Below are 26,196 nucleotides of genomic sequence, written 5' to 3'. Positions count from 1 at the left end.
GGAACTACTGGTCCGATTTGAAAAATTCTTTCAGTGTTAGAAAGCCCATTTATCGAGGAAGGTTATAGGCTATATATCATCACGCTACGACCAATAGGAGCAGAGTACGAGTGAAAAATGTTATAAAAACGGGGAAAATTTTCACCATTCTCTCTTATGTGACGCAAGCGAAGTTGCGCGGGTCAGCTAGTTTTAAATGTAGATAGACTTGGATTTTATTTTTTAAATACATTAAACTGTTGTTCCTATACTTGGATAAGTACATATCTATACTATATAATCTATACTATAATATTATAAAGCTGAAGAGTTTGTTTGTTTGATTGTTTGTTTGTTTGTTTGTTTGTTTGAACGCGCTAATCTTAGGAACTACAGGTCCGATTTGAAAAATTCTTTCAGTGTTAGATAGCCCATGTATCGAGGAAGGCTATAGGCTATATATCATCACGCTACGACCAATAGGAGCAGAGCAGCAGTGAAAAATGTTACAAAAACGGGAAAAATTTTGACCCATTTTCTCTGATGTGACGCAAGCGAAGTTGCGCGGGTCAGCTAGTTTCTAATACACATAATTTGGAAAAGTCATTGGTGTGTTGCTTCGGGTACGAACCCTCGATCACTTGTGTGGGAGACGCAACTTAAACCACTTGTCTTTCAAGATTTTTTACGTAAATATAGTAGGTATTACAATCTTATACCAGGTGCGGAGATACACTTATAACGCAGTGCAATATTATTAAATTCCAATACACATAATAATATCCTGTTGCAAGCATTCAATCATTTCTCAAATATGTAAAGTATCTCGCTCAGTTGAACGAATTATAATATTTATCTAGTGTACTCGTATATCTATACTAATATTATAAAGAGAAAAGGTTTTATTTTTTGTTTGTTTGTTTGAAATAAATAGGCTCCGAAACTACTAGACCGATTAAAAAAATCTTTCACCGTTGGCAAGCTACAATGGACTCCGACTGCTTACCTCGAGGTCCTGAGTTCAATTCCTTGGTCACTCAAAGTGCTATTGATCTTTTTCTAATTGATATATTAGATTTTTCGGAGTTCGAAGTTTGGTAACGTGCCCGGTATATGGCGCTAGGCTCGCCCCCTATTACATGGGACTAACATTGTTAATGACAAAACGTCTATGAAATACACGCAAGGCAAAGTGTAGGCAGAAATGTATGAAATACACACATTTCATATATTTCTGATCTTTTGGGTATAACAGACGTGATGTTATAAAAATAAAAGTAAATAATTGCTTCTATCGGAAGTTCGGAACAATTTGACTGCCTCCGTGGCGCAGTGGTTTAGGTCGCCACGCCGCTACCATTGCGTCGAAAGGTCGTGGGTTCGATTCCAGCAAGGGACAATTATTTGTGCGATCCACAAATAATTGTTTCGGGTCTGGTTGTACTTTGTGTCCGTTGTTTGTATGTTTGTAAAAGACTCCGCGACACAAGAGCAATTCTTAGTGCGGGAGTTGTCTTATAAAAGAAATAGCGTGTATACGACTCTCAATTGAAAAATTAACGGGTTCAATTCCCAGGTCGTACATTTTACTCTATTAAAAGGTACAATAAAGTCTAACTACTAAACTATCACCGATATACCCATTAGTTCTAATATAAATTGATTGCGAGCATCAATAATGAAACTCCCTATTCCCCTCACGTGCGTAAACAAAGGGTAGTGGGTAGTTATTTGTAGTCTGGTAACATTCCACTGAATCTTTTTAAATATAGATTTTTGAACTAATGGGATAAAGTTCCTTTAATCAAATCGATCCATGAAAGCAACCATGGCGCCATGGCTAAGGTGGTCGCCTCGTCACTACTAATGCTTCGGTAGGTCGTGGGTTCGTTTCCTACTTGGAATAAACTTTTGGGTGTTCCACAGTTATTTGTTACAGGTCTGGTTGTACTTTGTGTTCGTTGTTTGTATGTTTGTAAATGTCTCACGCGTGGTAAAACTTTTAAAAGGTTCTTATTTTCTCGTATGGTTAGTGGTCAACCTATTGTCAAAGTTGTTCTAGCGAACCGAGAGGCCTTTGACATTATTTAAAAACTGTTATGTTCATTGACAACTTCCAGGATCGAATTTTTACGTGTCCTCCGAAGCACGGAGACGCTGAGTTCAAATACCACTAAACGGTCACCCATCTATATAATGACAGCGGCAAGCGTTGCTTAACCCACAGGTGGTTTACCAACCGGTGAATGCAACTAGCTAACCCCCGGTTTCTGAGCACATTTAGCGGTAGTTTATCTATTCAATAGTGTTTTTTTATGAGTTTTAACGCTGTTGAATAGATAAACTGCCGCTAAATGTATTTCAGAAACCGGGGGTAAGAACACCTTAATAGAATCAAGTTAAAACCTATTTACTTGAAACTTCCTTAAACATAGTCAAGCAGTCTTATATCAAGCAGTGTCTACAGTCTACAGTCGTCTGTGTTTCCGAAATCGACACCTTTTGACATTTTGTCAAGGTAGCCTGAGTCATAGACAGGTATATGACAGTAGTACTACGATAATTACTTTTAAACTCTCGCGTTGCATGTTTAATGTATAATAGAATACGGCAATTAACGCGGACACGCATTTTACCTTAAAATAAATAACGTTTCGGCGCAGGTTTCACTACGAAGAGTGCAACCTGCGCCGAAACGTTAGGCATTTTAAAGTAAAATGCGTGTTCGCGTTAATTCCCGCATTCTATTATACATTATGCTGTCACATTTACTGAAATAATTATTTTAGTTGACATGTAGAGACGATTGAAAACTCGACCGTCAATCGAAATTAAAATACGTGAATTCATCTTTATAGTGGTATAATGTGAATGTACTTTTTATACGATAAAATCATTCGAAAATCAATCTTATAATCATAGTGTAAGGTTTATAATTCAGATAGCGTTATAAACCGGTCCTAACGATGGCTTGATTGTTGATAGAGTTGTGTGTTAGTGATTTACCCTGAATTGTGGGAAAATTTTATATGCGAAGTACGTCATTTTTTAGGAGACTATTTTCGTTTGTTTATTTGTCTTAGATTTGTTTTATATGTAATATTACTAATAAATATGGAATGCAGAAACTAATAGCCCCGAATACTGGCAAATCAAATTGTAGTTTTAGATTTGTACTAGTAAAACGATCAAGTAAGTAAACTATGAGTTTTGTATTACTCGTATTTTTGTAAGTATAAAAATTATTCTAAGCCAATATCCACTATACTTCAGCTTTAAAATAAAGCTGTAACGACTACCAACGTCTTTTATATATAACCACAAATAAAAATATGTAGGTACCTAAACTCTAACAGTATTAACTACAGCTTCTGTACATAAAGCATTTGACGTAAAATTATGTTATTCCCCATTAACCACACGAGTCTTTAGTCCCGCTTATCGTGGATTTGTCATCTCCCAAGTACAAAATAATGGCGTACAATTATAGTAAAAATAATGGACCTTACATTTCGATATCTAGCAACACTTAAACCAGTCACTTGAACTCGCGAGCGCGCATGCGTCGCGCTTTTACTGACAGTATTCGAAATTTAAAAATTAAAAAGCAGTGATATTTTTTTAATCTATAAAATAAACATTTGAATATCGATGTTTTAAGTGTAAAAAAAACAATAAATAATTATTAAAAATGAAGGTTTTGTGTGTGTTTTTACTAAGTTTAGTGGCGGTTTACGCTCAGACCTTGGCCGGTAAGAGAAAGGCGTTTTTATTTTTAAAAACTTGTTTTTTGTCGCCATATTGTGAATTATTCGTTCGCGCGTTTTTTGTTGTTATTATTGCACAGAATTAAGACTACAATTATTAAAGAAATCTTTTGTTAAGTTAAATCTTTTAAAATGGTCGTTGCAACAGCTTTTTTTGTGAGTAGATGACACGTTACCCTATTTAGCAAAGCTTACAACTTTGTTGGATTTCTCTTGCTCTACTCAGAGAACTATAGTTATATAGCTTACTAGCTTCTGCTCGCGGATTCGTCCGTTATGAAAGATTTCCCGTAGTAAAAAGTATCTTATGTGTTAGTCTAGGGTATAATATATATCAGTACTAAATTTCATAAATATCCGTTGGGTGGTTTTTGCGTCAAAGGGTAACAAACATACATAGGTACATATTATTATATAAATCCTCATAAACTTAGTTTTATTACCTGTTCATCCGAAGTTAGGTAGAATTCAATGTTATTTAGTTATTTCTCATAATAACACGTAAAAGTAGATGTTTGTTGACTTTACTGCTGAAATCTGATCTTGAGGTTGTGAGTTCGATTTCCGGGTTCGCCATTGTTTTTTACCTTGAGTGAATTAGCTACTTTAAAAACAGAAATACTCCATTTAACGCATGCTTTACACGGACATCAAACTTTTGATTCGATAGTCCGCAGTCAGATACTTTACCAACTTAACTATTAAGGCTGTTATTTTATATTATAAAACAAGCTTCGAACTACCAGTTCTGAGCTAACTGCAAGCTAACGAGCTTCGGCTGTATAAAAATGTTTTCTATTTCAACAATTTTCATTTTTCCCATAGGGATCTGTAGAGACCAAATATTACCACTAGGTACGATCCTTACAAACTTCCCTTGCTTCATTCACATCCATACATGTTGTCATACAGAACCATTCGTTACGAGTACTACGCACCTGACCTTTTATCAAGTAAAAAGTATCCTATGTTAGTACAGGTTGTAAACTATCTATGAACCAAATTTCATAAAATCCGTTTAATAGTTTTTGAGTAAAAGAGTAATAAACATACATTCATCCTCTCAAACTTCCACATTTTTAATTAGTATTAAAACTTAAAAAAAAATGATTTTGGCATCATTTAAGCTTTTCTATTACTACCACGAATAATTGCAAAAAAAAAACAATGTGCAATGTCGCTCACCCATCCAAGGCTAAACCTTAATAAGGTAACTTAACCTATTTCATTGTTTCGACCTTAACATAACCAAATATTGTGACAATGGTCACACACTTTCAATTGCTTGGAACGTGGTTTGTATAATAAATAATAATATTATAGGTTGTTAAGAATATTAATGTCATCAAATTCTTTTATATATGACTAATGCCTGATTTCTGAGTACATTTAGCGGTAGTTTATCTATTTGATAGCGTTTCTTACATAAGTGTAAACGCTATTGAATAGATAAACTACCGCTAAATGTACTTCAGAAACCGGGGGTAAGCGAACTGGCCCAACTTTGTCCAGGTAAAGTACAATTCTATCTGTAGGAATATTGATCCCATCGATCCCACACAAGAGTTTCAAACGTATTAAAAAAATAATTATCCAATTTAGTTAATTATTCGAAAGTAATGCGCGTGCATATAATTTGGTGATTCATTTTTACTTAATATCTATACTAATATTATAAAGCTGAAGAGTTTGTTTGTTTGTTTGAACGCGCTGATCTCAGAAACTACTGGTCCGATTTGAAAAATTCTTTCAGTGTTAGATAGCCCATTTACCGAGGAAGGCTATGGGCAAGAAGGTTATATATATCATCACGCTGCAACCAATAGGAGCAGAGTTCCAAAAAAAAAAAGTTATAAAACCGGGAAAATTTTGACCCATTCTCTCTTATGTGACGCAAGCGAAGTTGCGCGGGTCAGCTAGTAGTTTTTAAAAATAAAAATAAATCGGGGTACTCCGCGACGGGGGCCTCAGGGATCGGGGTACTCAGGGACTCACCCGCTATTTTGGCCCATGATGTTAAATTTTAAGCTCTTTCCTTGTTTGAACAAAGACTATCCGATAAATCTAAGTAAACGCTAGGTAGCATTGACCTGTACCGTGTGCTACAATGCGGAGAGAAAGTACGGCACAGTTGTGTCTCAAACGAGAATCTTGTGTGAAATAGCTATTGTTTTGCTTGTAATTGTACCGTGGGGATTCACTTTGTAACTTCAATAGCTGGTGAACTGGAAAATTGCTTATTAGTAGCTGACCTGGCAAATTATTCCCCACTATCTGACCCGTGCAACATCACTTGCGTCACATATGAGAATTGGTCAAAATTTTCCCCGTTTTTGTGTCATTTTTACTGGTATTCTGCTCTTAATGGCCGTAGCGTGATGTTTTATAGCCTATAGCCTTCCTCGATAAAGGGACTATTTAACAGTGAAATAATTTTTCAAATCGGACCAGTAGTTCCTGAGATAAGCGCGTTCAAACAAACGAACAAGAAACAAACAAACAAACTCTTCAGCTTTATAATATTAGTATAGATATAGAAGTTAAATTTTGTAGATCTTTAATAGTTAAGATAAGGTTGAAAGTCTGACAGCCAATCTTGCCGAGGGGTATCGTGTTATAACATAAGGAACTGGGTTGTGGAGGGGTTGTGTATCAATAAAATAAAGAAAAACTAAGATACTAAACAAAGATAAAAAATGTATAGAAACTGTAATTAATTTCAGGCTACAATTTACAGAGAAATCTTTGATTTCAGATGAAATTACAAGTAATACCAAGAATTCCCCATTCACAAAAGAATCAAATATCGTCTAAAAGTTTAAAAGAATTTAACAAACATGCAAATCATAGACATAACAAAAACAAACAAAATCTTTCCACTCAAGTGTGAAACAAATTATGTAATAGAAACCTACTATTTTTAAATCCGAAAGTTTGTGTAGATGTTTGTTACTCAATAACGTCGAAACTACTGAGCAGATTTTGATGAAATTTGGTACACAGATAGTTTATAACTTGAATAAACACATAGGATACTTTTATCCCGGGATATCTTCCCACGCGGACGAATTTATAGGTAGAAGGTATTGTTTAATATCGCTGACCCCATTTTTGCCTGCAATTTTATACTACAATTGCAAGTGCATTTAAAAGTCAAAGACCTAAGACTTTAGCACTACTCTCGAGACTAGAAAGTACAGCCTAGAGTCTATGACTCACCATTCCCGCAACGTCATTTAAAAACATCGCATTGTCTGTGGTCTGACTGTTTGAAAAAGGAACGAATAACAGATGACACATTCCCGCTTTATTTTTTAAATGGCGGTTTTGTTTTATTTTATAGTGAGTCATAAGGTGACTCGGTCAATGCATTTTACAGCCTATTATGGCTTTTGTCACATTGAATTAGGATCGCTTTGGTTGGATGTAGATTATATATTATTATACTAATTTTAGGACAAGTTCTCTATTGTAAGATCTAGACCTAAGCACCTATTGTAAAGAGAAAATAAATATAATATTGATTGATTTTATATTTGGAGTAAACAGTGAAAAAAATACTGTAATCGAACAAAATGTATAAAATTGAGACGCTCCTCATTTATTTAAGTTGGCTAAAGGGTTAAATTAGGTAAGCCTATGACATATTTCCCGACCATCTAGTCGTAAATAACTAAATAACTTAAAAATAACTCGTAAATAACTATTTCCCTTAACTTTGCTTGTATGTAAAATACGATTAATGCATACTAATATTATAAAGCTGAAGAGTTTGTTTGTTTGTTTGAACACGCTAATCTCATGAACTACGGGTCCGATTTGAAAAATTATTTTAGTGTTAGATAGCCCATTTATCGAGGAAGCCTATAGGCTATATATCATCACGCTACGACTAATAGGAGCAGAGTACCGGTAAAAAATGTTACAAAAACGGGGAAAATTATGACCCATTCTCTCTTATGTGATGCAAGCGAAGATGCGCGGGTCAGCTATTTATTCATAAAGATCAAAACTTCATGTTTCTATGCCACAATTAGCTCGCCTTGTTTCAAAGAGAAAGCTTTTTACTCAGAATACCGTTTTCTAAATACATGCAACGCGCAATAGTGCAGTGGTTATAGGTTATTGCCTCGTTCGCTTACACTGAACGTGTCGTGGATTCGATTATAATATTATGAGTTAGATTTTTGCATAAAGTTTGTGCATAACATATTATGTTCATAACACATACATATTATTATATCATGACTTTTATACCTGAAGGTTATATCAACAAAACGTTCCCCCACAAATTGAAAAATTTCAGTAGGTACTGTGTTCAACCCGAGAATCGAACTCAAGCCCTCGTGATCAGCTTGCGCGTATACCGGGAGAATATCAGATCACAAAGGCAGTTTTTAAGGTCTGACCCTTCCTTTTCCCGGCAGAAGACTCCTACCCACGCAAGGGATTCACTAGAAATTTAAAAAATATTTTCTGAAAAAAATAGAAAAGGCAGTACTTTGCCCGACCTGGAGATCAAACCCGGTACCTCACGATCAGCACTCCGATATATGATAACAACCGCGCCAGAAATATTCTAATATAAATTAGAAAAAATCACTTTGTTTTACTCGAGGTTCGAACCGGAGACTTCACGATCAGCAGCCGGATACAATACCGTGCTATAGAAACAATTAACATTAAATATTACGGTATATTTACCATATAATTGTTAATGATATAGTACAATTCGCAACCACTATGACAACCAGTATTCATAATTACCCTGTTTCTGCCGCTAAGTTACAAGCTATTATTAAAAACAGGTTATATGGTGATTTTATAGGCAGATATTATATCGATGACTCGGGTGTTTGAGTCATATAGCGCTCTATGACTAGGCTCAACACAGGGACTGGTTTACTATTTAGTTATAGTAGTAGGGACGCGGAGTATCCAATTGGAGGTACCGCGTCCTGGTCATTTTATGGTGACTGTTGAAGGAACACCGTCAGGTTTTTAGTCGGAACGCCTAGCCGGTGGGAGAACCCGCCAGACCCCCGCTTCCTCCCTGAAGCGGGAAATGCAGTTTTGCATTTTCCTGACGAAAAAAAAAGTTACAAAAAGTTACATACCCCCGGTTTACCCCACCCCCACGGTAGTTTATTTACTCAATAGCGTTTTTTTATATGAGTTTTGACACTATTGAAAAGATAAACTACCGCTAAATGTACTCAGAAACCGAAGGTAATAGTAGTAACTAACTAGAAGACTGCCTCTGTGACGCGGTAGTGGAGGCTACTGCCAAGAGATTTTGGTCTCTAATCTTGGGTCGGTCCAAAAAGTCTTCTGAGATTTTCTGTTAAGCATTCCTCAGAGATTACCCGGAGTAAGGAAGTTGAGATTGTAGACCTCCGTGCTTCGGAGAGCACGTGTCGCCGTCGGGCCTGCGCCTGACCTCTCACTGGTCGTGTCAATTATCTGTCCCACCGGGCTTCAGAGTAACACACTTGAAGGTATACTTTTTATGCCAACGGCCGCCCATCCCGGTCTTGTCCTAAACCTCACTGCTTCACTTTGTCGATCGTAGCTGTACGTTTTTCACGGTCAATCACACACTTACAACCATGATAATTTCAACAACTCACGCAACCAAAATTGACCTTAATTTAATGGTCACAATAAATACAACTAAAACACGGAAATATTTAAACTAATCTTTTTATATAAAACTCTTCCGTTACTGACTGATGGACAACGCATAGCCAAAACTACTGAGCGTAGAAAGTTCAAATTTAGTATGAAGAGTCCCTAGGAAGTTTAGAGGAGCACTAAGAGAGGGTTTTTGGAAATTTCACTCCGAATGGGGTGAAATTTCACGCGCGCAATGTTATAAAAATACTCCCAAAATGACTTGGTCATTGACCAGTCAGAACATAACATACGAGGAAGATGTCAAAATATTTTAAATGTTTTTCCTCAAAGGTGAATTATAAACTCGATAGTGTTAATATGAGTACAAAAAACTTCTTAGGTAGGGTTTACCCACGATTTTCCTTCTAAATACATGCATCCTTCAAATTTAAAGAGTTTGAATAATAAATATCCTTTTTCAATATGCTTTTCAGTTTCATCGATATACCAGTACATTTTCTGATAGATATTAAATATAGGTATTAACTGAAAGACGATTGTCTTGTTATTTCCTTCGGCCCGCGTCTTTTTCAAAGAGAAGAAGAAAGGGAGATGAAATCGGAATAAAAAATATGTTCTTTTAACTAGATTCCCAGGCTACAAGCTATGTATTTACATATATGTAAAAATTCTTAAAAGTATATAGAGTATTTCTAGCGTTACCAAAAATCCTAATTAGTATTTTTTCAATCATAAGTTTTTAACATGTTATAAAAGATTTAATGACGCTCGAATTTCGACAACCAAGTGATCACTAGTCTAAAACGACAAAAGCAATATAATTTTTTTCTTTATACCATTCATGAGTCAGTATATTAGGACAAATTATAAATCCCGTTTGTTAGTCACTTCCGTAATGACAAACCTGTTAGGTACTAATTAATCTATTATTCTTATTATTAATTTATTTATATCTATACATACATAATATCAAGCCCTTCCCATAGGGTTAGGCAGAAACTTTAATTTTATATCTGAGACTAGTTCTCCGCCTGCAGCTTGTCTCGCGTGGAATTTCACCCTCTTTTGGGAATTTTCATCACAAATTTCAAGTTTCTACGCTCAGTATTTTAGGCTGTGCGTTGTCCATCAGTCAGTCAGTCACCTTGGAGTTTTATATCTAAAGATGTAGTTAATATACGTTATTTTATATTCATTAATATTCGCTAATTACACCATAATAAAATTATTAATTAAACAACATAGTTAAACCATTTATTTGTAATATATTTCCTCATTAAAATATTTGAAACCGCATTCGGTTCTTTACGCGTAACCACAAGGAATCTATGTCAAATTACTTGGTAAATAAATAATTATGTAATTACATTATTACTCATTAAATACCATAACTTTTGACTACTGTGGCGCAGTAGTTAAGGTCACCACGACGCTACCATTGCGCCGGGGTGTCGTGGGTTCGATTCCTACACGGAACAATTTTTGTGCGATCCACAAATTGTTGTTTTGTGTCTTTGTTTGTATGTTTGTTAAAGTGCTCGCGACAAAAGAGCAACTATTAGTGCGGGAGTTGTCTTTTTAAAAATCAAATTAAGTTAAATAAGACTTGTCTTGAAAAGATTCTCTCTCGTCTCGTTTTAGACGTTAAAAAGTATTTTAAACCCAGATCAATCCCAGGTCATGGTCAGGTAAGCAAATATTATATTCAAAACAAATCAGCATTATAGCAGTAAAAATATAACAGATATATAAATGATCGCAGTTATAATATTAGTTCAAATATAACAATTTCTGCCTCTATCTTTTCTATAATTTTATTTTATACTGTGCCTCTGTTAGTCCAAAATTTTGCATCAAAACTCAAAACAAAAAACCGTTTCGATCGTTTACAATACAGTTAATGATAATGTTCTTTGTTTCACGGTCGATGACACTTTCTGACTGGCTGCCCCTCACCGTTCGTTGAACTAAATGTGCAATGGAACTACAATGTGACGATTTACTCTTTTTGATTAGCCATCTGAAGAACTAACGGGTACGCTAAGGCATCATTCTTTAAAAAAAAGACAACACCCGCACTAAGAATTGCTCTTGTGTCGCGGGGACTGTTTACAAACATACAAACAACGGACACAAAGTACAACTTGACCCAAAACAACTATTTGTGGATCGTAAAAATATTTGTTCCGTGAAGGAATCCAATCCACGACCTCTCGATGCACTGGCGAAGTGGCCACGTTAACAATTGCGCCACGGAGGCCGTCTTTCTATCCTTCTACACTAAATCAGTCGTGTACTTCGCTTGCGTATTGCATAGAACAATCTGACACGCAAGTCAGCGTCCCTGTGCATTGCCACATTAAATATAGAATATGGCATATGTATATACAAAGCTCGACTGATGTATGTCACCGGTGTCTTTTTTAAACACGTTACCTTCCCACTGCTGGGCGAGAGTCTCCTCCCAAACGAGGGAGAAAGTCTTGCGTCCACCACGCTGGCCAACTGCTGGTAGGGGACTCTGCATACCTTTAAGAACTGGTCTAAAGAACTCTCAGGCATGCAAGGTTGCATCACGATGTTTGTCTTGACCGTTGGAACAAGTGATAATTATTTTTAATACACATAACTTGGAAAAATCATTGCTGTTCGAAACTTCGAATCATTGACAACTTGCGTGGGAGGTACCACCTTCTTTTTCTTATCGTATGGTTAGTCAAGTGGTAAACCTAGTGTCAAAGTTGTTCAAGCCGCCCGAGAGGTCTTTGACGTGGCTTAACGACTGTAATCTTAATGACAACAGCCGGGCCCGACTTTTTACGTGCCCTCCGAAGCACGGAAACGCCCAGCTCAAATACCACTATGCGGTCACCCATCTATGGAATGACCGCGCCAGGGGTTGCTTAACTCACAGATCGTTTACCGACCGGTGAGCGCAACCGGCTATGGGCTATGGCTTGCTATACCTTCAGAGTAGGTATAGCAATCATATTCAAAACAAAATAAGGAATCTCTAAAATTGTGTACAAGAACAACTCCATCTCCTCGAAAAGCCCTGTATTTCTTGAAGAAAATTCTCTTTGGCCATGAAATATCTAATATTAGAATCTTATAAACATCGCTCTATATACAAGTCATGATGAAACTGTGTTATGGTAATCGTATTATCGTAATTTTAGTTTCCAAATATACATATGTGAATGAATAATATAAATACCAAACCCTTTGATCTAACGTATTCTATGCAAAATCCTGATAATATTATAAATACGAATGTTTGTAAGTATGTTAGTTATACCATTACGCCAAAACTACTGAACGGATTTTGATGAAGGGTTAATAGATACATAGTTTATAACCTGTACTAATTAGGATATCTTTTTTCACGTGGAGAAAGTAGTGAGCCGAAGCTAGTAAACGAACAATTTTTGCTGATTTAGACAACATTTTGGAGAATTTAGTGACTGTTATGTTTTCATTGGTAAACTTATTAACGGATTTTAGCGAAATTTCGCAAAATGACAATTAAAGACCCAGAATTCAACATACGCTACATTTTCGCAAATAGTAAGTCCCAAATGTCTGAAATAAGCTATAGAATTGCAAACTCCTTTATACGCAAATATCGAAACGGGAAACAGTCTCTCAAGTTCTCAACATGCGAAACGCCAACAAACGGCTTGTATCATTGAATTACAATCAGCCAGACATGTTTCCAAATTGCATATTAAAAGTGTCATGGCGGCCAGTATCCTTTGTGTCAATATTAGGGGGATTTCAAGGTTATATCAAAGAAGGGTACTTGGTTATTGTCCAAAACCTGTTTGATGGCTCGTTTTAAGTTAAGGGTCGACAAATGGGTCAAAAAAATGTGTGTGTTTGTACAAAAAATGTTGCAGAAGAGTTAAAATGCGTGTCCGGTTGTATTAATTTGCTCGAAATCCTACTATCTTACTAATTCTACATAAATGCCAAAGTTTGTGAGAATAGATTTATGTATGTTTATTAATCTTTCACGCAATAACTATGAAACGGATTTTCATATAATTTTGTACCTACACATAATATAGCGTATGAGTGAAGACGCTATCAGCCTAGCTTTTCTTCCAACTATATTGAAGTCGGATGGAGCGACTGCCTATCTGACATCCACAACCCAGTTGCCTGTGCTATAACACGATACCCCTCAGTAAGACTGGTTGCTAGACTTTTAAACTTCTGACTACTGGTAAAGACTGTCAAAGATCTTTGAAAATGACAACCGGGAACCACAATCTAACATGCCTGCCGAAACACGGATCAACTTCTTACAGCAAACAGCTTCCCTACTCTATATATTAATTCGCAATGGATTTTTTTGATATCTAGTCTTAGTGCAAGACCCACACTACTTACCATACAAATTATAGTGATTTATAACATAGATACGGGCCTGCATAACAAAGTATAGTCTAGGAGACATGAATGTCAATTGAGTGCCTTTGATGACGGGTACCGTTGTTTAGTGCCGCTTGTAAACGATGTCAAGTTGAAATAGTTGCTATTTGGTGCATCTAATTGTTCCTCTCTTAATGTATTTTTTGTTTTTGGACGTACCAAGCGGTGGCCGTGAACGATCAAGATAACTGTCATGTTATTTTTGAGGTTCCGTACTCAAAGAGTCGGGATCCAATTATGAGGGTTCCGTACCCAAAAACGGTAACCTATTACTGAGATTACCCTGGCTGTCTGTTTATTACCTGGCTCTATGTCGATAAATACTCAGAATAAAATCAATATAAATGCCAGGTTTCTTTTATGTCAAAGTAACTTTATCTTATAAAAGCAACCTATATCTATTGTCCCCAGAAAGACATAATAATGGATGTGAATGAGGCAAGGGAAGTTTCTAAGGATCGTACCAAGAGGGTTTTCAACTAATTTTATAGAAAAAAAGTGTGATTTCTAATATAGAAATTGTGGTGAACCTAAACTCCACCTAAACTCCTTCTACTCTATGGTAGATGCCATATATTAATCATATAACGATTTGGCATTCTCTGTCAATAAATATATCAAACACGTAATGCTCGTATTTTATTAATACATAATATTGGCGACGAGGAAAAACTGAACCTAAATGGAAAAGCTACGTAAAAAACGGAGCACCCTACGTGGGATGCTCACCAGACTCGATACCTACATCGAGCAGAGGGCGACGATGTCTGACGAGGACATCACCGCTCGCTCCGCAGCCTTGAAGGACACCATAACAGCACTGCGAGAGTTACAAGAGAAGATAGAAAACAAAACCATAGATGATAACGATGAAACAGCGTATTTACACGAACAAAATTACGGCTACGAATTCGAAGAACTTCACACTATTTTAGTATCAAAACTTTTAACAAAAAAAACCATTATTCAAGGTCAGCGACAGGAAGACCAACATAGAATATACCAATACCATAAGATTATACCAAAAATTCAATTTAATCCTTTACATGAATCAGAAACGTTCAATAACTTTAAAAAACGTCTGGTCTACAACGGCGCTCAGATGCGAAGCCCAGTAAGACTACACCGGATATAAATCAATTAAACGACTCAGCGATAAGCGATGATGATGAATGGAATGATATTAATGTTATATCTGGTGAAACATCCGAAAAATACATGATAACGGTACACATTGAACATGCTAAGATAAAAATGGAATTTGACACTGGAGCCACACTTACTTCTATGTCATTACGAGACTACAGAAAATTGAAAATCGGCAAAAGAATCTTTAAAACTAATATAAAACTCAAAACATATACCGGCGAAGTAATCGAACCTGCAGGTGTTGCATACGTTCAATGCAGATGCCAAGGAAAAGAATTCCACGGTAAATTATACCTCATCAACAACAACGTTGACCCCGTTTTTGGCCGGAGTTGGATGAAAGAACTCGAAACTCTAAATTTAGCAGATATAAAAACTTTACAGCAATCAGAAAATCTAGAATTAGACCAGCTTTTGGAACTTTACAAGACATCAGTATTTCGATCCGACTTAGGCGAAATACCCAATTACAGAGGACACCTAAATCTACAAGAAAACACAAGACCAATTTTTATCAAACCACGTAGAATACCGTACGCTTTAAAAACCAAAGTGGATGAAGAGATCGAGCGACTATGCAAACAGGGTGTCATCACGAAAGTCGACCACTCTGATTGGGGTACTCCAGTGGTACCAGTTGTCAAACCGAATGGGAGTATCCGATTGTGCGCTGATTATAAAGTTACACTAAATAAAGTCATACAAGATGAACAATATCCAATACCTATGATAGAAGATATATTTGCAGAGATGAACGGAGGTAAACTATTCTGTACACTCGACATCACCCAGGCATATCTCAACATGACAATGGATGAAGAAAGCGCAATGCTACAAACACTAAGTACGCATCGAGGCACTTTTAAGGTGAACCGCCTAATGTTCGGCGTTAAGGTCGCGCCGAGCCTTTGGCAGAAATTTATGGATAAACTCCTTCAAGATCTCGAAGGTGTAAAATGTTTCTTTGATGACATCATCATTCAAGGCATCAACAAAGAACAATTACTACAGAGACTTAAGCTCGTGTTAGACAAACTAAAAGAAAGTAACCTACGAGTAAACAAAAATAAGTGCCACTTTTTCAAAACAAGCATCGACTATTTGGGACACACTATCGACAAAGAAGGTCTACACAAAAACAGAGAAAAGATTAACGCAATAATTAAAACAGAACGCCCAGTCAACACCGCAGAATTGAGGACATTTCTTGGAATGGCAAATTTTTACAACAAATTTATACCCAACCTATCATCGATCACGAATCCACTGAACAACTTACTCAAGAAAGAATCTAGTTTTCGATGGTCTACAGAATGCGAACAGAGCTTTGTACACATTAAAAAAGAAATTCTAAGCGAAAGAGTACTTATACATTTTGATCCCAAGAGGCCCTTGGTTCTTGCAACAGACGCATCTCCACTGGGAATCGGAGCAGTACTGTCACATAGACTCCCAGATGGATCAGAAAGACCGATAGCATTCGCTTCCAGAACACTATCGGATAGCGAGAAGAAGTACAGCCAAATTGACAAAGAAGCTACTGCCATATACTGGGGATTGAAGAAGTTCTTTTATTATTGTTACGGTAGAAAATTTATCCTAGTGACAGACCATAAACCACTGACAATAATTTTCCACCCACATCAAACGTTACCAGCAATGAGTACAATGCGATTATTCCACTACGCTCATTTCTTATCTGGATTTGACTACAACATTGAATACAGAACTTCGCCTAACAACTCAAATGCAGATTACCTATCCAGGTTCCCAGTAGAAAACACAAAGGCAAACAAAATGGACCAGAATTACAGCTTTCAACTTCAACAAATACATACCATTGATGTCAACCCAAATATCATAGCGAAAGAGACAAGTATTGATTCCGATTATACACCATTAGTACTCGCATTACAAACTGGCCGATCACTTAAAACGCTCGGTTACAATGATAATGAATTTACTTTACAAGATGGATGTATACTAAGAGGAACGCGAGTCTTAATCCCAAAAACATTACGCGAACGAGTGCTGGACGAACTACACCTCGGTCACCCGGGCATTGTGAAAATGAAGCTACTGGCCCGCAGTTTTGTATACTGGAAAGGAATTGACAATGATATCGAAACAAAAGTTAAGTCCTGTAGAACATGTAGATTACAACAAAATGAACCAGAGAAAGCACCACTACACCACTGGGAACACCCAAAGGGCCCCTGGCAAAGGCTTCATATTGATTTTGCCGGACCTGTTTACGGATACTATCTTTTAATAGTTGTAGACGCATTTTCGAAATGGACAGAGATTATACCTACTAAATCAACGACAAGCTCTTGGTGCATCCAAAAATTGAAAGAACTATTTTGCACCTATGGAACACCTCTACTCCTTGTCTCAGACAATGGCCGACAATTCGTATCGGGAGAGTTCGAAAAATTTCTAAAAGACTGTATGATTTCGCACAAAACCTCTGCTCCATACCACCCTGCAACCAATGGACAAGCTGAACGATACGTACAAACAGTCAAGAGAATCTTACGAAGCTTAGAGGGAGAAAGGGGTAATCTTCAAGAGAAACTTGTTATGGTAAAAACTCGCCTCAGACGGACACCAAACTTGAATGGTCAGACACCTTATCAGTTGATGTTTGGAAGAGAAGTTCGAACAGCATTACACTGCATGTTTCTAAACACCCATAAGGAAACTACATCAAAACATCAAGAGATCAAGGTCAGACAGTTGGAAGTCGGCGAACGTGTACAGGCCCGTGACTACACGAGTGCTTCGCACCGTTGGCAGTTTGGTACTATCACAAGACGTCTAGGCCGACTTCATTACGAGATCCGCACCGACAACGGCGATGTCTGGCGCCGACACCTCAACCAGGTGTTGGCTGCATCTTATATTCAGAACAGCTAAGAGGTTAGGAGGGGAGAAATGTGGTGAACCTAAACTCCACCTAAACTCCTTCTACTCTATGGTAGATGCCATATATTAATCATATAACGATTTGGCATTCTCTGTCAATAAATATATCAAACACGTAATGCTCGTATTTTATTAATACATAATAGAAATCTTAGCGTATTGTTTAAATCAAACCTGATTTAATCGAAATATACTTAAATATGCAAAAACCTCAATATAGTTTTTTATAATGAGTAAAATAACACTGGTTCACCTTCAACGTGTCCTTTGTAAACTTCTTTATTTAAACAAATTGTCGGTTGTGTTGGTCTATTTAACACAATATGTGTGAATGTGGTTGGAGTAGAGTAAACTGATTTAAAATTGGCTAGAATCTCGCTAGTTTTAATTAAGAAAATACACAAATATTTATCAATATTATTTTTACAACTCCCGCACTGAAATTTGCTCTTGCGTCGCGGGGACTTTTACAAACATACAAACGATGGACACAAAGTACAAACACAAAAATCTATAGTTTTAATAAATAGGAGTTATACAGTGCCTCGATTCTCTACTACTATCGACTACCGACAACCGGCTAGCTATCGAAATTTTGACATTTAGAATGTACTGCCAAAATGTTTCCTACGACATCCGTTCGAGGCGCTGATCAGATTTTCATACAAAATTTCTCGATGACAGTTCGGTTGTCGGTAGTCGATAGTAGTAGAGAATCGAGCTACAGAATTGGCATTTTTTTCGTTTTTCTCCTTCCTTTCTACAGTTTTGTACCTTATGGGTAAAAACGGAACCCTATTACTGAGACTTCGCTGTCTGTCTGTCACTAGAGTGTATCTCATGAACCGTGATGACTGTTGAAATTTTCACAGATTATGTACTTGTATTGCCTCTATAACTGTCAATAGATAACAGAATAAAATAAATAATTAAGAGGGCCCTCATACAACATGATTTTAAAAATAATTTGATTAGCAGAATTAATCTGAAAAATCTTTTCAAGGATTTAAATCACAGGAAGTACCTAGTTATGGTTGGATGTCTTTATTCGTGGCTTATTAACTAAAAATCCCTTTTTTGTTCCAGGTCCGAAGCACGGTAAAAAAGTGGTATGCTACATAGCCACATGGGCGGTATACCGGCCAGACCCTGGTAAATTCAGCCTTGAAGACCTGGAGCCAGCGCTGTGCACCCACCTCGTGTACTCCTTCGCTGGACTCAATGAGACTACTAATACTATTAAGAGTTTAGGTAAGGATCTCTGAAAAGTATTCAAAATATGGCGCTTAAATATGTCAAAGTGGATTTTTGATGTTAGCTTCCATAGCACAGAGGATGATGTGGACGCCATGGTAGTACTATTTCATCGGAAGGACGTGGGTTCGAATCCCACCAAGAACAAAAAAATTGGGCAATCCACAAATGTTTAAAGCGTTAAATTCTTAAATTGAAATTTTCGGGAAATGCCTTTAAAGAATTACGATGCTATTAGTACCTAATAGTAAAAGTATAAATAGTAATAAGCAAACATATTGTTTGGGATCATCATAATTTATATCGTCCCACCTAGTAGGAAATCGCGCACCACACCTACGTGGTACAAAAGTAATACAAAGTTAGCACATTGTAATTTTTTAGATCAGGAAAGTCCCTTTATATACTATTAATGATAACTTACATTTTAAAATAAATTTAACCCGTTACTATTCCCTTACTGGGCAAGAGTCTACGCCCAGAACAAGGGACGACTCATACCTTAAGTCCACCTCGCCGACCAAATGCAAGTTGGAGACTTTACATCACTTCAAGAACAGTTTTAAAGAACTCTCAAGCTTACCTTATTACCAATTACATACAAAATGGAATCAATTATAAATAAATGATGTAACATTATCGTAGTAACTTTCTAAATAGCATGCGATTACATGCACTTGCATGAGTCAGACGCATGTTAGTGTTTAGTGACGGTCTACTTTACAAATATTGTAGACGTGATTCAGGTTTACTAAATTTAAAAGGAATTTTGTATAAATTTGCATTTTTGAGAATACTATATATTCATGCACTAAAACTGTTTCCTTTTATATTTAAGTTGTATCCATACTGGGCTTCGGATATAAGGAAGAACTTAAATCCCGATTGGTCATTTTGGTCAAGTGCGAGCTTAGCAAAATGGGACTTTGTTTTATGTATTATAAAATTTACCTAAAAGTGTTAACATTTGTATGAAATATACTCAAGTTGCACCGTTTTTAGCGTCAGGTCCCATGTAATAGAGGGTTAGCCTATTACCATGTGCCGAGCACGTTACCAAACTCCGGCTTACCATTCTAACAGAAATTAGAAAAAAAATGCCCAACATGGAAATCAAATCCAAGACTTCTCGATCAGCGGTCGTATACACTACAGCACCGATCACAAAGGCAGTCAAATCATACACACATACATAATATCACGCCTTTCGTCTTTCACTATGGGAAAATGGCAAGCAAATCATTACTAAGATTTTTATTTTTATTTTTTTCTTTCCACAGATCCATGGCAAGATCTCGAAGTAGACTACGGCAAAGCCGGTTACAAGCGGCTAGTGGGTCTTAAACAGAAGTACCCTCACCTAAAGGTCACGTTAGCCATTGGAGGCTGGAATGAGGGGTCCCCTAAATACTCTAACATGGCGTCCAAGCCGGAGAGCAGGGCTGCTTTTATCAAGAGCGTGCTGTTGATGTTGGCGTAAGTTATAATAATGTCCTCCTTGTCGATATACGGCTACGGCGGTCAGTTTCATTGAAACTGGCCATCCTGTGCAGGACTTTGTTTATAGTGTCCAAGTGTGTGCACAATACACAGGTACACTCTTTATTCCTTCACTCTCATAACCCGGTGGGACGGATAACCGACACGACCAGTGAGAGGACCGACGGCTTTACGTGCTCTCCGAGGCACGGAGGTCTTCGACCTCAACTTCCCAACTCCGGGCAATCTCTAAGAAATTCTTAACAGAAAATCTCAGAAAAGACTTTTTGGCCCGACCCAGGATCCGAACCCGAGACCTCTCGCACGGCAGCCGCATATACTACCGACCGCGAGTAACCAATTAATAAATCTATTACTGTCTTAAGTCTTTTTCTGGATACAGACTGGTGTTAAAACTGAATCCATTTGCCTGCCATTTCTGGGTTTCCTCTCAATATGATGGAGGAGTGAGGCTTTCTTCTCTAAGCTGGCGAAGTGCGGGCTGACGGCTTTGTATCTCTTCCAGAACAGTTTTAAAGAGTTTATAGACATGCAAGGTTTTATCGCGATGATTTCCTTCGCTGTTAGAACCAATGTTAGTTATTTCTGATACACACATGATTTCGAAATATAATTGACGTGCCTTGGGTTCGAATCCTCGACCACTTGCATTGGAAGGTGAATATTAGAATTTGAACACTCAACAATATCGACACAGAAAATACAACCTAAAAATTTCTATCTACAACTGAATTTTCTTTTCTTTCAGGAACTACAAATTCGACGGTCTTGATTTGGATTGGGAATACCCTACAAAGAGAGACGGCAAGCCTTATGACAGAGAGAACTTCGTTCAACTAGTCAAGGTATAGAAAACAAACTGTTCGTGACCTCTAAGTATTAAGTAAAATTTGGTCGAATATTACATTATCAGAAGTAATTTAGTTTGGGTATCAGAAAACCCAAGATTGATTGCTCTGGCAAAGTAAGCTTACGTATGTCTCTTGTCGCTTTTTTATGAGTGAGGGTAAGGCGCTCATAACCAGTTGCGTTGGACGATCTGTGGGTTAAGCAACTGTTGGCGCGGTCATTCCATTGAGTGACCGTAGTAGTATCTAAACTGAGCGTTTCTAAGCTCTTGATAACAGTCGTTAATATGTCAAATCAAAAACCTTTCGGGCGGGCTACTTTGACACTAGGTTTACCACTAATCTAATTAGTAACAAAATATATATTTACAGTTCATCCTTCTATAATATATGAAGCATATCTTTAGTAAGTATCTGTGGAAAGATAGAGCTTACAAACGACCGCTAATCATCTTAATTTCCTTCTTCCAGGAGCTATCAGAAGCCTTCGAGCCTCATGGCTACATCCTCACAGCGGCCCTGGGAGCAGGCAAGACGACCATGGACACGGCCTACGACCTCGCCAAGCTGAGTCGCTATTTAGACCTGATTCATATGATGTGCTACGATTACCACGGCACGTGGGACCGCGTGGTCGGCGCCAATGCTCCTTTGAGAGGGGTTGATGCTGAAGATGTTTTGAGTGTGGTAAGTTAAGATTTATTTTTGAGGTCAAATTCAGTCTAGCCTTTCTTTCAACTATGTTGGGATCGGTTTTCAGTGTCACCAGATGCAGCTGAATATCAGTATTTTACATGGAGCGACAGCCTAGCGATCATCAACGAATCAGTTACCTGAGTTATACTCCTCGGTAACATTTATTGTCAGAATTTTCAGATTATTAGACAGCGACTGTTGTTACTTGGCCACGAACTTTTTCATTTCTTGTTTAGGAGTATAATTATTGTGCCTTAAGAATGTTTTTTGCTTTGAGTCATATATCGGAATTAATAGCTCATGAGTTTCCCAGGATGCACGAGTGTATCGGGATGGATCAAGATAAGGGGATGAATTAAAAAAAAGAACTCCCCCCATCCATTTCCCATGATATTTTATCACGTTACCAGTTACCAAGACAGCCAAAATAGGTAGTCGTTATTTCCCGATTAGTTATAAACTGCTTTTCATACCTTCCAATCTTCTAACGAAATTCTTCTTTACAGGAATACACAGTAGAATACATGTTATCCCACGGCGTCTCCCCCTACAAGTTGGTGCTCGGTCTACCGATGTACGGGAGGACGTTCCTCCTCACCAACCCTGACACCAGGGTGCTGGAGTTCGGCTCCACGCCTGTCAAAGAAACTGGATTCAAAGGACCTTTCACTGGGGAAGCTGGTTTCATGGGCTATAATGAAGTAAGTGTCATTTTTGGCAAACTATGAGTGACTTTTTTACTTCGCAAGAAAAGACTGCATACATATTCATAATACTACGCCGTAGAAGACGTAGGCAGAGGTGTATGAAATACACCCACGTTTCTAAAATGACAATGTTAGTCCCATGTAATAGTCTATTCCCATTTACCGGCTAGTTAACCAACTTTGGCTACTTTTAGGACTGCCTCCGTAACTCAGTGATTAAGCCAGGTCCATTGCGTCAGGAGGTCGTGGGTTCGATTCCCACACGGAACCATTATTTGTGCCATCCACAAATAATTGTTTCGGGTCTGGTTGTACTTTGTGACCATTGTTTGTATGAGTCCCCGCGACACCAGAGGAATTCTTAGTGAGGGAGTTGTCTTAAAAAAAAAAACCAATAGTGCCGATCTAGAAATCGAACCCTAACCTAAACCAGACCCTAGATCCACACAATACACTACCAGCCAGCGCCACAGAGGCGGTCTCAATATAAACTTATTAAGTATCTTCTTCTTTCATTATAAAAGCCAGCTATAACCTCTTAACCTGACCTCCAGATCTGCATGGAGACCAGCAACAAGTCCTCACCATGGGTATACCACTGGCACGAACAGTCCGCCACTCCATACCTCCGGGACGGAGAGAGAGTCATCACTTATGACAACGGCAGGTCTATCGCTGCCAAAGTTAAGTAAGTATTTTAATGTGGTTATTCTTCTGTTTCCATTTTGCGGTATTTGTTAAAATCCTATTAGGACTAGGAAAGTATTGTTGTGTATGAATAACATTTCCATCCACCGACCATCTTGAGATATTGTCCTCGTTAAAATTTCAGTGGGCTTATCACGTATCACAGTTGATAGCTAGTTTACGTCAAATTGATAGTCACTATTCAATAGATTGCCGCTTTGAAGTGACATGTCAATCACTACGATCTTAGGGAGAAAAAAATGTACAGCGCAGTTGCTTTCAAATAGTTGTCTTCTGAGATACGTGATAGCCCCCCAGGTAACGCCAACACTATCCATATTAGTGAATACCGGTCAAGGGGTTTGAATCCACATACGAAAAAATAGACCAACACCTGCAAGCGACAAGGCTAAAGCACAAAATCAGGGATTATTTTTTTTAGCATTTTCTTTTTTAACCGTTTTCAAAAATGGTGAAAGTTCTCGATTTCTTCTATTTCTCTGTTTATTGTTAAAATTTACTTATTTTTTTCCTCAGAATGGCAATAGACAAAGGCCTGGGCGGTCTGATGGTGTGGAGCATAGACACGGACGACTTCAAAGGCAACTGCAATGAGACCGACTCGTACATAGACTTCGTGCAGCGCTACCAGAGTCTCGAGAGAGACCCGCTGCTAAAGAAGGCGTTGGAAACTTTGAACCTTGTTGATAGTAAGTTTTTTCATTTTTTATTTTTATGTTATAGTAATGTATTTGTTTATTTAATTCCATGGTATAGTGATTATATTGAGGTTAGTGGTAGACAATGATAGCCGAGTGGTCTAAGCATGCATCTCCAACGTAAGGATTAAACGATTCGAACCTGAGTTATGTGTGTATGAGAATTAATTATAATTTCTTTCAATGGTGAAGGAAAGCCTCGTGATAAAAATTTGATTGATGCATTTCTTGAAGGCGTGGTGGACTCAAGGCCTTACACCTTCCTGGATTTGGGAGGAGACCTTTGTCTAGTTATAGTGGGACAGTAATGAATACACATAACTGCCTAAGTTTCAAGCTGCTAGAAATACCTTTGACATTGCTTAACATAATTAGCACCAATTGCCTCCATACTTCGTCCCCGTTGTTGTCAATTACATTAACACTCGTTCAAGTCAGTCAAAGGTCTAAAAACTTGAACTGCTTTGTCACTAGGTTGACAACTAACCAAACGACTTTTCTAAACTATTTCCTTTTTGTTTCAGTCAACCAAACGCCCTTGAAAGGACCTTTATACGTGTTGAAAGACAGTCACCTACATCTCAGGCTGCCCCAACCAAAGTACTCCAACTACGCACTCATGCAAGCAATCAACGATGCTATTTCCTTAGCCGTTGAAGAGAAAAGGATAGAAGATGCTATGGCGAAGGTGGCGAGAGAGAACGAAGTCACGCCAGACAAGGACAGAGATAGTGGTAGTGGTAGTGATAGAATAAGCGTCAGTGTTGTGTGTCTGCTTGTGTGTGTTTGTGCTTTTTTCAGGTTTTAAAATAGTTCCTTTTTGGGTTGCTGTTGGTTGACAAAAAAAGGAAATGGCAACCCTAATTGTACAGTGTGGATGAAAACGAATTTGGTGTAAGATTCTTCTTTGTAAAAAAAGAAATATACTAATATCAATATGTACCTTACATTTTTCGCTTAACAAAAAATCTGAGTCAAATTTTGTGTTCAAGATTCCGTTTAAAAATCGTGTTTTTAAGAAAATTTCGATAATTGTCGCTTTCACCAAAAACTTAATCGTATAGTACAGTACTTTTATAGTAGCATTATTTTTCAACGAGAAATGCCAACATTTTCATAGTTTCCGTATTTAAAAATTATATTTTCAGTTCTATAATTTTGAAATTCTTTTTCTGTAACTATACTTTACATAATTATTTCTGGATTATTCTTGTATGTGATATGTTTTTGTGTAGTGTGTTAAAATGTGAGATTTTTTTATAATTATAAGTATTTTCGAAACAGTATAGTCCAACAACTTAATATAGAGCCTTGTAAGCAAGCTTTGCGGCTGGTAGAGGTAAACCAAATTCATAATTTAGAACAACTCGTAGACTTTTACAGCTGACAGTAGCCTTCAAGTACTTTATTTATATGCCAAGGCTCTCTACTACTTTGTGAGACTATAGAGTAAAAATATGTATGTTCTCAAATAAACCAAAACTCATTGTCACAAATTAAAAATTTCTCGCTCGAATTTTGAGCAGATCATAAAGACTCGCCTTTTTAATGCAAGGCTTGATTTTCATTCTAGCGAGAGAAAGCTGGATTGAAACGAACAATTTAGCTCAAGCGCTAATCATTCGAGCGAATTTTAATCAAAATCTTTAAAAAAAAATTCGCGAGTTCTCGTATAGTTTTCGAAATTATATGTATTAATCTATACATGCCTATGCAATAGGTTTCTCTTGATTACTCTGAGTGAAGAATATAATATTTTTTGTATATTTGAACTGTAAAATTCCAAAAATGTATCGCTGTGCGACTGTTTCATCAAAGATTGTTTCAATACTCAATTACTTATATAATATTTTTGTATATTTTGTAAGTTTTTTATAATATATTTTGA

The 26,196-nt window shown here is 37.2% G+C and overlaps 1 protein-coding gene across 1 annotated transcript; it reads left to right on the top strand.

Annotated features, from left to right (window-relative positions):
- The first annotated feature begins 3,507 nt into the window (after nucleotides 1–3,507).
- Nucleotides 3,508–26,196, top strand: Cht2 (Chitinase 2). The gene is made up of 9 exons (XM_076132236.1): nucleotides 3,508–3,731; nucleotides 18,984–19,148; nucleotides 20,432–20,627; nucleotides 21,400–21,496; nucleotides 21,971–22,186; nucleotides 22,702–22,896; nucleotides 23,457–23,590; nucleotides 24,127–24,299; nucleotides 24,833–26,196. The coding sequence occupies exons 1-9, from the start codon at nucleotides 3,671–3,673 to the stop codon at nucleotides 25,114–25,116; spliced, it is 1,521 nt and encodes a 506-aa protein (XP_075988351.1). The 5' UTR covers nucleotides 3,508–3,670; the 3' UTR covers nucleotides 25,117–26,196.

The sequence above is a fragment of the Anticarsia gemmatalis genome, chromosome 27, assembly GCF_050436995.1.
Source record: "Anticarsia gemmatalis isolate Benzon Research Colony breed Stoneville strain chromosome 27, ilAntGemm2 primary, whole genome shotgun sequence".
NCBI lineage: Eukaryota > Metazoa > Arthropoda > Insecta > Lepidoptera > Erebidae > Anticarsia > Anticarsia gemmatalis.
This window is presented reverse-complemented; position numbering and strand designations above follow the sequence as displayed.